Here is a 13293-nt window from a genome sequence, read left to right on the forward strand (position 1 = left end):
TTACCGAACTGTCAGCTCAATTAAGTCAGTGCTGCAAAATACTAACACAAATTCTTTACAGACGAATGGAAAAACAGGTAGAAGCTGACCTTGGAGAAGATCAGTTTGGATTCTGTAGAAATGTTGGAACACATGAGGCAATACTGATCCTACGACTAATCTTAGAAAATAGATTAAGGAAAGGCAACCTACATTTCTAGCGTTTGTAGGCTCAGAGAAAGCTTTGGACAATGTTGACTGGAATACTCTCTTTCAAATTCTAAAGGCGGCAGGAGTCAAATATAGGGAACGAAAGGCTATTTACAATTTGTACAGGAACCAGATGGCAGTTGTAAGAGTCAAGGGGCATGGAAGGGAAGCAGGGGTTGGGAAGGGAGTGAGACACAGTTGTAGCCTATCCCCAATATTATTCAATCTGTATATTGAGCAAGCAGTAGGGAACAAAAGAAAAATTTGGAGTAGGAATTAAATTCCATGGAGAAGAAATAAAAACTTTGAAGTTTGTTGATGACATTGTAATTATGTCAGAGACAGCAAGGGACCTGGAAGAGCAGTTGAATGGAATGGACCGTGTCTCGAAAGGAGGATATAACATAAACACCAACAAATGCAAAACAAAAATCATGGAATGTAGTAGAATTAAATCAGGTGATGCTGAGGGAATTAGATTAGGAAATAAGACACTTAAAATAGTAGATGAGTTTTACTATTTGGGGAGCAAAATAATCGATGATGGTCAAAGTAGAGAGGATATAAAATGCAGACTGGCGATGGCAAGGAAAGCGTTTCTGAAGAAGAGAAATTTGTTAACATCGAGTATAGATTTAAGTGTGAGGAAGTCTTTTCTGAAAGTATTTATGTGGACTGTAGCCATGTGTGGAAGTGAAACATGGATGATAAATAGTTTGGACGAGAAGAGAATAGAAGCTTTTGAAATGTGGTGCTACAGTAGAATGCTGAAGATTAGATGGATAGAGCATGCAACTAATGAGGAGGTACTGAATAGAATTGGGGAGAAGAGGAATTTGTGGCACAACTTGACTAGAAGAAGGGATCGGTTGGTAGGACATGTTTTGAGGCATCAATGGATCATGAATTTAGTATTGGAGGGCAATGTGGAGGGTAAAACTCATACAGGGAGACCAAGAGATGAATGCATTAAGCAAATTCAGAAGGATGTAAGTTGCAGTAGGTACTTGTAGATGAAGAAGCTTGCACAGGACAGGGTAGCACAGAGAGCTGCATCAACCAGTCTCTGGACTGAAGACCACAACAACAACCATTATTATTATTATTATTATTATTATTATTATTATTATTATTATTATTGCATTGTATTTTCAAGGAACAATTGCTGCATTTAATACTAAAACCTCAAGTTTAGAGGAACAAGTTTAAGTGAGTGGTTAAAATAGTAAGATATGAAAGTTCACATTTTCATCCTAATGACATATAAATAAATAAATTTGGATTTTATCATCATGATTCAAATTAGAATACAAAATGACTCTCCTCACAACATGTTTAAGTGAATGCTTAACAATGTAAAATAAATTAAGTGTGCACACTTTCATGCTAATGAAATAAACAAATTTACATTTTATAATCATAATTCAAGTTCAAAGACAAGTCTTTGTCTTTGTAACTGAAGTATTACATTTTTTCTTCAAGAATGGTTTGCTCTACTGTTACACTCTAGGATGCCTTATAACTCTAAAGAATTCATTCTTTTTATATGTTTCTAATTTTCTTTTGAATACCCGTACATTATTAAATTCCTTTTTTATATAGATGGGAAGCTTTGATACCTGACTCAGTAACTTCCCTTTATAATTTCTAAGAGTTGCAGAACCTCGGTGGAAATTTTTCACGTCTTATATCATGGTTGTGACTGTCACAATTTTTCTGAATTAATTTCCTGTTGTTTGCTACAAACATCATCAGTGAATACATATAATCTGTAATAGTAAATATCATGAGAGTCTTCCAGAGATCCCTGCAGAATGTTCTGTTAGAGACCACGTATATTAATTTCACTGATTGTTTCTGATGTCTGAAGATTTTTTCAACTCCTCCAGCATTTCCCAAGCAGACTATATCATAGGAGAGTACAGAATGGACTGAATGAGACTGAAAGTGAGATATGGCTCTTAGTGTGAATCACGCTGAACTACATTTCTTGACCAGATGATTAATTTGCTCTTTCTTTCTTAGCAGACTATCTCGATGCCTAGGAATTACGAGGGTAAGCCCAAAAGTAAGGTCTCCTATTTTTTTTTATAAGTAGATAGACCTGTTTATTTCTACAATGGTTTACATCAGTTTACAGCTTTAACATTTAGCTATTTTTCAGCATAATCAACATTTATGTTGGCGCATTTTTGTAGACACTGTGGTAGTTTTTGTTTGCCCATGTCATACCAGCTTGCCGCCATGCTGTTCAGAAAGTTATGAACCTCTTCTTTCACCTCATCGTTGGAGCTGAATCGCTTTCCAGTCAAATGTTCTTTTAACCTAGGGAACAGGTGATAGTCACTGGGTGCCAAGTCAGGACTATAGGAAGGGTGGGTGATTACGCTCCACTGAAACTGTTGCAGGAGAGCAAGGGTTTGCTGAGTGATGTGTGGGCGAGCATTGTCATGGAGAATATGTACGCACTTGCTCAACACACCTCTTCTCCAGTTCTGAATTGCTCGTTAGAGTTTTTTCAAAGTCTCACAGTACCTGTCAGCATTAATTGCGATCCCAGTGATTCAGCTCCAACGACGAGGTGAAGGAAGAGGTTCATAACTTCTGAACAGCATGGCTGCGAGCTGGTATGACATGGGCATACAAAAACTGCCACAGCGTCTACAAAAATGCATCGACAGAAATGGTGATTGTGTCGAAAAATAGCTGAGTGTTCAAGCTGTAAACTGATGTAAACCATTATAGAAATAAACAGGTCTATGTACTTATAAAAAAAATAGTAGATGGGATTATCCTTGTATATGCGTGGTTTCATAAATTTTCTTGTTAATATCCAGTTCAGGAACTTGAAGTATTTTTATTTGCGGTCTGAAACTGTATCACATTAGTTTTTAAAAAAAATATGGTTAGGATATTGTCTGAACTATTTGTGTATATCGTTAGTGATTGCCAGAGCCATATCCCGCAGCATGCTTGTATCATCATCAAACATGATAATTTCTGCTCTGTCATTAATTGTAATTGGTAGATCATTAACGCAAACCAAGAAAATCAGTGGCCCAAGGATTAAGTCCTGGGGGACTTTGTATTTTACATTTTCCCAGTTTGAACTGGGGAATTACTTTTACACCTGGCTCTAAAAGACAACTTTCTTTGATGTTATATAAGTGAGATTCTAGCCAGGTCGAAGGTTTGTTTTTGATGCCATAGTGTGGAACCTTTTTTAGCAAGATGATACGATTTACAAAGTCAAATGCCTTAGCAAGAACACAAAAGATACCTCCTAAAATTTAGTTCACTCAGAATTTCATCTGTTAGGCAAAATATTGCTCTCAGTGTGGAAAAACCCTTACAAAAGCCAAACTGTTTATGTGTCAGTGAGCCATTGGTGTATAGTGTGGCTATAAATCCTCTCAGATACTATTCTCTTAAATAGCTTTGAGAACATTGGTAGCAGATAGATGGGATGATAGTGGATATTACATTCCTCACTCCACTTTTGTCGATTAGCATCACTATAACATGTTTTAGTCCATCCACCACGAATACCTCAGTTTTCAGTTATTGGTTACACCAATAGCACAATATTTGACTTACAAATTCTGCACATGATTTTAACTGTTCAAGCTGGTGGAGGCTCTGTAATGGTGTGAGGTGTGTGTAGTTGGAGTGATATGGGACCCTTGTACGTATAGATACAACTCTGATAGGTGACACGTGCGTAAACATCCTGTCCGATCACCTGCATCCATTCACGTCAATTGTGCACTCCAACAGATTTCGGCAATTCCAGCAGGACAATGGGACACTCCACACGTCCACAATTGCTACAGAGTGGCTCCAGAAACACTCTTCTGAATTTAAACCTTCTGCTGGCCACCAAACTCCCCAGACGTGAACATTACTGAGCATATCTGGGATGCCTTGCAATGTGCTGTTCACAAGAGATCTCCACCCTCTTGTACTCTTATGGATTTATGGACAGCGCTACAGTATTCATGGTGTCAGTTCCCTCCAGCACTAATTCAGGCATTAGTCGAGTCCACGGCACATTGTGTTGCGACACTTCTGTATGCTCGTGGGGGGCCCTACATGATTTAGGCAGGTGTACCGGTTTTTTTTTTTTTTTTTTTTTGGCTCTTTAGTGTATAATGTTTCTGATATTCCTATACAATTTTATAAGAACTGAGTGTAGCTGACAAAGGAACTTTTGAATGTTTTCCAAATGTGCTCCATAAACTGTTGTTATTATGAGGGACTGAGTTTAGAGTTCCAATCTGACAGCACAGCATTCAAAATGTTGTTCAATACAGTACTTCTATGACTTGTGAGCTAAGGGTACTGTGCATGTAAATTGCCACCACACCATGTCTTAAGTTGGTACTACAGTAGTAAAAACAGATTCAGTAACTACTGAAATGCATCTGGTTAATATCTGTTGTTTTCAGAAGACGTTCAGTTAAGCAAGGGGCATCAGCAATTGTTTCATCTGTGTCACCTGTTCTTCTAGAAAAACAGCAGTTCTTCTTTTTTATTTAAAATACTTCTTAACGTTACATTTGACACGAGCTATATTATTATCAAAAAGTGCAAGCTGTTATGTGTAGTTTCATTATGGTACTATCCTCTGCTAAACAGAACAATGAAATTTAATGTAAGACATGACTGTTATTGGGTATACACAAAAATGAAACTAACTTTATTTTTAAAATTAGTATCGAAGGACAACTGCCAAAACATATTTGTGGATAAAACATGACAGTTTTCTTTTCCATGTGCTGAGCAACAAGTTGTCCAATAGGATGCTGAGTGAGGTGTTAGTATCAGTCTTGCTGAGACCATCATTTGGATGTGGTAATGGAGAGCATCATTAGCTATTATCCTAATGGAGAAATTTACAAAGTACTGACATCTGAGCTGATAATACAGATTTGCTCACAGATGGCTCTTCTCTTGGCTACCTACTGTCAATGGTCTATCGGGACACACTTTAATAAGCTGACTCACAAAATGTATCTTTCTGTCGAAGGTAGGATCAGAAATTTGATCATTTGAATAAGGACATCACAATGTGTTCTTAGCACTTCCATTCCATACAACTATTTGTCATTTCATAAACCTGTTTCAATACAAATCCAGGATGCTCCTCCAGTGTAAACAGTTGTTTGGTCTGTCTCTGTTTCTTCAGACTAAAATAAATGCATTGTGAATTTAAAAAATTACAGCTACATTCTAAGTGTACATGAGGATAGGTCTGTGATCACCTCACAAATTACATTTTTAATAGTGTCTCACCCTATGCATAAGAAATTTATATTCTTGCATAATCCATGCAGTGGGAATGCCTTCTTGGAAAATTTATTCAGTTCATCAATATTTGCAGCTGAATAAAAAGATAAAACCACATTGGTTGTAGCAAGCTGACGAAACATTTGCATATATGAGAAAGCAGTGGACAATCATAAAGCTCCCTATGCCACAAATATTTAAGTTTACTAGTGGAATGGCTGTTATTAAAATGAGATGATGTTTCATGCAATTCAGGAGTTATATGGGCAGAAGGGCTTGGTACTTTAGTTTCCACAGCAATTATGTAATCTAAGAGGCCACTGCATTAAAATTCTCTCTGAAATGAGGGATTCTATCAGATGAGATGAAAAATCATTTGCGAAATGGATGGATTCGTTACACGATATCAGTGTTACAAAAAATCACACAGGTTTATTTGTAACAAATTCCTTCAGTACCTATGCTAGAATTTTTTAATGCATGTGACAGATACATTTGTATAAAGCAGTTCTCCACAGAGCTTCATGAAAACCATATTTCTGTTTTCAGATTAACTATCAGTACTACACAATGCAACACATTAACAAAAAGATTACAAAGTTTCTTACGTTATTGGGAAATGTACATGTACATTACATTAGAGAGACACCTGAATGAACTGAATAGATCTCTGCTCTGGTGAAACAAGACGAGAAACTTACATTACACTAAGTTGTTTCTAGTCATCTTCATTCATAATTTTTCTGGATATGCACTTATGTTGGTCACTACTTTGGAAAAGTCTGAAACTGAATTTTCAAATCAAATATTGAGCAAAAGAAAATAATTCATGTTTGGAATTTTGGTCACATCTTAATGTCAGGAACATTTTACAACACTGGCCAAGGAACAGTTGTGCAAGAGGTAATGTCATTTCAATTGAAATCTGAAAATAGTTTATTGGCATTTGCATCAACTAAGGTAATGACTACTGGTATCCTAGCAGACAGTGACCGAAAGCCGTTAGCATCAGGCCAGCAATGTATGTGATGCTACCACTTTTGCAAGCATTGTCGTCCTCTCCCACTCACACGACAGTCATGTTAGTGGCATTATTCCAATGCACCAATGATATTCAAGGAATATGACTAGTGCATTAAGTGATCTACTAGAACATTGAAAGTGGCCCTGATGGTGAAAATCAATAATGTACAGCCATTGTTGGAACTTAATGAAATGAGAGCTAAATTGTACAAAGCCAAAGCGTATTTCAATGAAGTCATATACCAAAATAATACCATCATTATACTGATGAAAACTTGCAACAATAGTTGCATTTATATGATCACAAGTCAGTCAGAACTGGAGTAGTACCACTGCAGGAATGAATGTTCTCATGACTGCACATGGACCACTTTTACAGCTGTCATGGGCTATGCAGCAGAGAGTGTGCTTTTATTAACTTTTATCCACTTAGTTCCAACACTAAACAGAAACTAATGTCATGGAGAAGTATTGCTCATTTAAACAATTTAGCCTTCAATCTTTTAGTGTTATAACTGAAATGGACAACTGTGCAACCTCTGTTATATTTAGAATGTTGTTAACAGAATAGTCACTGATCTGATCAATTAGACAGGTTTCTTAGAAAATGTAGCTTTGAGAGAAATGTAACAACTCCTTCAATATCAGCGAGAGAGAGAGAGAGAGAGAGAGAGAGAGAGAGAGCTATCTGGAAAATAACCTCAAAGCTCTTAAATCAGCTGACAAATTAATTGCACATACATACACTCTCTGCAAACCACTTTGAAGTGTATCGCAGAGGGTACCTAGTCGGTACCTCATATTGGCATCTCTTCTCATCCCCAATGCATATGGAGCATGGGAAGAGTGATTGTTTAAATGCCTCTGAGCATTCTGTAATTAGTTAACATGGCAAATATGAACATTGTCTAGCCTTGTCTTCACAGTCCTTACAGAAATGATATGTAGGGGGATGAAGAATATCCTTATATTCTTCACTTAATACTGGTTCTTGAAATTATTTAAGTAATGTCTCATAGGATAATTTGCATTTGCTTTCAAGAGTCTGCCAAGTCATGTTTTTCAACATTTCCAAGACACTCTCCCATTAGTGGAACAAATCTATTTCTGTTACATTTCTTTGTACACATTCAATACCTCATTATTCCTATGTTTAAGGCAAGCTGCCAATCTCTGAACTGTGTTGAAATCTTAGCAAGATGTAACTGACTATTTCTGCAGCTTTTTCAGACAGTACTCCATTACGGATAACTGCACCATCTAGTAAAAGTATTAGTTTGCTATTAATATTGTCTGCCAAGTCATTAAAAATACAACATGAACAACAAGGGTCCCAACATACTTCCACGAGTGACACCTGCATTTACTTCTGTCAATGGTGACGACGATGATGTTTGGGTTTTGGTGCGCTCAACTGTGCGGTTATCAGCGACCGTTCTATCAATGGTTCTCCATACAAGATAACAAGCTGCATCCTGCCTACCAATCAGTCCTCAACCCTGTCATAAAATCTGTTAAATGTAATCATACTTTTGTGAATAATACCTGGTTTTGTTGATTCAGTGTGTCATATGAGAAAGCACAAGTTGAGTTTCACAAGATCGATGTTCTCAGAATCCGTGCTGGTCAGCATGGAGAAAGTCACTCTGTTCAAGATACCTTATAACCTCTGGATAAAATTCTGTCACCAAAGATCATAGTCACCCATGAGAGTATCTGGAAACTCTGACAGAGGGTAAGTGCAGGGAATAAAGCCACCTCTTCATATATATGAAAAGATAGAAATCACATAGAACACAGTCTTTGGTATAGGGCAGCTATTCAGATATGTTGTATTTGAACTAGCAACAATTTTTATGTTTGCTAGGCAGTGTATCATAGGATACTGTAATGTAATAACCCTGGACAATGGACCAACAGTTCAATGTTAAAGAAATAATTTCACTGACACACAAAACCATTGATCATATTTAACTGATATGCACCACAAATTTCATTATGAGTGCCAACAGGTTTTAGTTCCCCCCTCCAATTAAAAAAATATTACAGAATAATTCACACTGAAACAATCACAATTAAGAAAAAATGCAGGAATATGAGAAGTGGCAGGACCTAGCCATTATCACAGCTCCAAGTGCACTGAACTACAGTGTGAGTTAACGTAGTGATTGTTTTGCCTGCGCCCTCCTCCTCCTCCCAATTTCTCATTAAATCCTAAAAAGGATACATCAAATATTCAAAACTATGCATCTCCTTCAGTAGTACGTGAACAATATTGCTGAAGGAATGCTTCAAATGATGAAACAGCTCTTACATCCTGAACATGTAGAGTTTTAGAGAAGATGAAGAAGCCATAGTTATGAAATTTTAACATAATAAACTGAAAGCATCTATATAGAATGGAACGTTTGAAGGTCAAATGGTTCTGAGCACTATGCGACTCAACTTCTGAGGTCATCAGTCTTTGAAGGTCATCTTAGCATGGCAAATAATGAGTGCAAAATATGACTCCAAAAGAAAGAGAAAAAGAAAATTGGGAGGGGGGGAGGGAGAAGAGGGAGGGAGGGAGGGATGATAAATATTGATATTGACTTACAACAGAGTGGCAAGGGAAATTAAAAGAGTGACCTCACTATGAAATGTTCTGATCCTCAAGCTACATGATATTTACGTGCACATAATGTTTCTCAGCCTCTAAAATGGCCGGAAATTAAAAGGAGGTGTACAACAAAGGGTTCCAAAAAACTAATCCAAACTGTACACTATAAACAGTAAATACATATAAGTAGTGCACTGGTATCTATACAAATCTTTTCCTACTTTCAAATTACAGCCTCACTGAATGTTGGGTATAAAATGCATGTTTGACCGTCAGTTGCTTTTATATTCAAAACCTAAATATCGAGCAGTTTCAGTCACAGACCATCTTTACGGATTAGGGTTAAAACACATCACATATATCATTACTTAAATAATGGCAATGTCTCAGGTGCAGAGCATATCATGGATTCCAGTATACAATACAGGACTTTTAAGAGCAAACATACTAATAACAAGCAGGTCAGTACTCTGTACCTGAAACCAGTTGATATTTGGGTTTAAAAATAAAAAGGCAGCTAATGGACAGACATGCATTTTATACATTATTTGACAGCTGTTAATAGACACCTTCCAAAAATGTTATTGAAAGTTGAAAGAAAAATAACTCGAGTAAGGTCACTGGCTAACAGAAACAATAGAACTTACATATCCGTAACTAATCATGCTGCATTGGTAGTTTTTTGGGTGTGGAGTGTAAGTTGCCAAGCACATTTTCAAGGCTCAGTGGTATTTATTATGGTGAAACTGGATGACACTACACTTTTGAGGCACTTAATCCATCACATACCAAATTTTTAACAGATAAGCTACAATTACACTCCATATAACTTGAAAGACAAGTCACAACCATCATCCTGAGCACAAATACCAAAAACTGTTAGACTTAAAAACTACTGCCTGAAAATTAAAGAAATGATATGAGCTTAGAAGAATGTTTTGCTACGACAAATCAAGTGAGAATGCAATCTGAAACCATTTCATTATGTTTCTGCTACTATTACACTACAGTGGCATGAATCATTTGGAGTAGCACTTCACACACAAAGCACTGAGCTGTATATTTAATTCCCTAATGATCACAATGCTTCGTGGACTTCAGGATCCATACCTTTCAACAAACATTTTGATAAACATGTACTTCTTGTTTGCGACTAGCGCTGACTATTGGCAAATTATCAAACTATGCTATGGAAGTATACATGGAAAAAAAACTTTCAGGGTTTCTCTTCAAAATGACATATGTATGATATGTGTTTGGTTCTTGTGCAATAAATAATTGAAAGTGTTCCCAAAACGTGTGGACCTTTTTTTTTTTTTTTTTTTTTTGACCTGTCTCATCTGTAGCAGATTGCATAATTTCACAATCCACTGCTTCTATGTAAGTAGCAAGTCAGTTATTAGTATTACTGAATATGCACTAGATCAAGACATGTTGCCAAAATACTACAGCTGCAAAATAAGGCTTTGGTTCTCCAACTGACACCTTAACGAGTCAGATTTATACAACTTACCCCATTTGTCATAAAATTATTGGTCTTATGTCAAAGCGGTAGGTGGATCACAACAAAATGTCCAGACACTCTGTGACCAAAATGGTACTGAAACAGAGGATGACAGACTAAAGGCTGAAATACTAAATGTCTTTTTCCAAAGCTGTTTCACAGAGGAAGACTGCACTATAGTTCCTTCTCTAGATTGTCGCACAGATGACAAAATGGTAGATATCGAAATAGACGACTGAGGGATAGAGAAACAATTAAAATCGCTCAAAAGAGGGAAGGCCGCTGGACCTGATGGGATACCAGTTCGATTTTACACAGAGTACGCGAAGGAACTTGCCCCCCTTCTTGCAGCGGTGTACCGTAGGTCTCTAGAAGAGCGTAGCGTTCCAAAGGATTGGAAAAGGGCACAGGTCATCCCCGTTTTCAAGAAGGGACGTCGAACAAATGTGCAGAACTATAGACCTATATCTCTAACGTCGATCAGTTGTAGAATTTTGGAACACGTATTATGTTCGAGTATAATGACTTTTCTGGAGACTAGAAATCTACTCTGTAGGAATCAGCATGGGTTTCGAAAAAGACCTTGTGGATGACATCGGAAGTTCACTGAGGCTTTTTGCAGATGATGCTGTGGTGTATCGAGAGGTTGTAACAATAGAAAATTGTACTGAAATGCAGGAGGATCTGCAGCGAATTGACGCATGGTGCAGGGAATGGCAATTGAATCTCAATGTAGACAAGTGTAATGTGCTGCGAATACATAGAAAGATAGATCCCTTATTTAGCTACAAAATAGCAGGTCAGCAACTGGAAGCAGTTAATTCCATAAATTATCTGGGAGTACGCATTAGGAGTGATTTAAAATGAAATGATCATATAAAGTTGATCGTCGGTAAAGCAGATGCCAGACTGAGATTCATTGGAAGAATCCTAAGGAAATGCAATCTGAAAACAAAGGAAGTAGGTTACAGTACGCTTGTTCGCCCACTGCTTGAATACTGCTCAGCAGTGTGGGATCCGTACCAGATAGGGTTAATAGAAGAGATAGAGAAGATCCAACGGAGAGCAGCGCGCTTCGTTACAGGATGATTTAGTAATCGCGAAAGCGTTACGGAGATGATAGATAAACTCCAGTGGAAGACTCTGCAGGAGAGACGCTCAGTAGCTCGGTACAGGCTTTTGTTAAAGTTTCGAGAACATACCTTTACCGAAGAGTCAAGCAGTATATTGCTCCCTCCTACGTATATCTCGCGAAGAGACCATGAGGATAAAATCAGAGAGATTAGAGCCCACACAGAAGCATACTGACAATCCTTCTTTCCATGAACAATACAAGACTGGAATAGAAGGGAGAACCGATAGAGGTACTCAGGGTACCCTCCGCCACACACCGTCAGGTGGCTTGCGGAGTATGGATGTAGATGTAGAATTGCATGCTTTACACAGAGTATCATCTTATGTCATTAATTAATGATATCATAGGTAGTTTGAATTAAGAATGTCTCATACTATCAATTTTATTAACATTTTTATTTTCCCAAATTTCACTACATCAGAAAATGTCTAGATAAACAGAAGCGCTTAAGTTATACCTTATCTAGTATTAAGAATTGCTACTCTGCTCACTATTCACATTTAAGATTGCTACTACAAATAACAAGACAGAAGGAGCATGCAAACTGCAAGGCATTAAAATGAATTACACATGTTAAACAAGAACAAAATACATACTTTTCAGTTCCATTTGTTGGGGCAGGTCCAGGATTTCTCACATCTGGTTCTTGTACAGACCTAAAAAATTTCATTTGACAGCATAAGACTTCCAAACATCTGACTTACTTCACAGTGATATAACATGATAGAACAGAAAAGTCTACTAAATATTTACACAATTTTGTTTTATGGAAAGACAGTAAGCACAAAGTTCATACAGCTATCATATAATGAGGCATTATTTCTCGTAATTAACACAATTAACAGGGCTCTTATTGCATCATTTAAATGCTGACAAATGTCACATTGACCTAAGCACCAGACAAATTCTATAAGGACTGCATTCTGGTATCTGCTTGCTGATGACAGAGGATCCTAAAGGCACAAGAATTGGAAATTAACTAGGGATGTGTGACAAAAGTTCTTTTAAAATATGCCCTGTTTCTATGCACGCTTTTGAGAAATGTGTAAAAGAAAGAAATCAACAATCTGCACTTCTAAGAAAGGTAATTCACAGCTGAACTATCATATGAATTCACAAGCACAATTTGCACTTCTAAGAAAGGTAATTCACAGCCAACAAACAGGATGTATAAAACTGACAAATTATTAGGAGTAACAAATGCTGTACAATATTTAAGGAAGGAAATTTCTAGTTTAACGTTCCATTACCACTTAGGTAACTGGTGATGGAGCACTAGTTCATTTGGAGAAGTATAGATGTAAACTTGATTAAGGACTCATTCAATCACTTAATATTATCTAGCAAAACTGCAAATGCCTTAAACTGCAATTAAAAGACAGATACCTGACCATTAATCTCCCAAACACATAGCAAGTGGATTAGCAGCTGTGTCATCTTGCTCAGATCTGAGAAATAATACATATAAGAAAACTGGATGTGGCTCAATGAATAAGCACCAGATTACAAGTCTAATGATCCAACACCCAGTCAAACCTAGGATTATTTGTCACA

At 37.1% G+C, this 13293-nt stretch overlaps 1 protein-coding gene across 3 annotated transcripts in view; it reads right to left on the minus strand.

The window, feature by feature from the left end:
- LOC126253246 (uncharacterized) overlaps nucleotides 1–13293 on the minus strand; it is an 81053-nt gene that overhangs the window by 39342 nt on the left and 28418 nt on the right. For all 3 annotated transcript variants that reach the window (XM_049954438.1, XM_049954439.1, XM_049954437.1), the window contains exon 3: nucleotides 12336–12395. In XM_049954438.1, the coding sequence (XP_049810395.1) occupies nucleotides 12336–12395 (60 nt within the window). The remainder of the gene's footprint in view (nucleotides 1–12335; nucleotides 12396–13293) is intronic.

This window comes from Schistocerca nitens, chromosome 4 (genome assembly GCF_023898315.1).
Source record: "Schistocerca nitens isolate TAMUIC-IGC-003100 chromosome 4, iqSchNite1.1, whole genome shotgun sequence".
NCBI lineage: Eukaryota > Metazoa > Arthropoda > Insecta > Orthoptera > Acrididae > Schistocerca > Schistocerca nitens.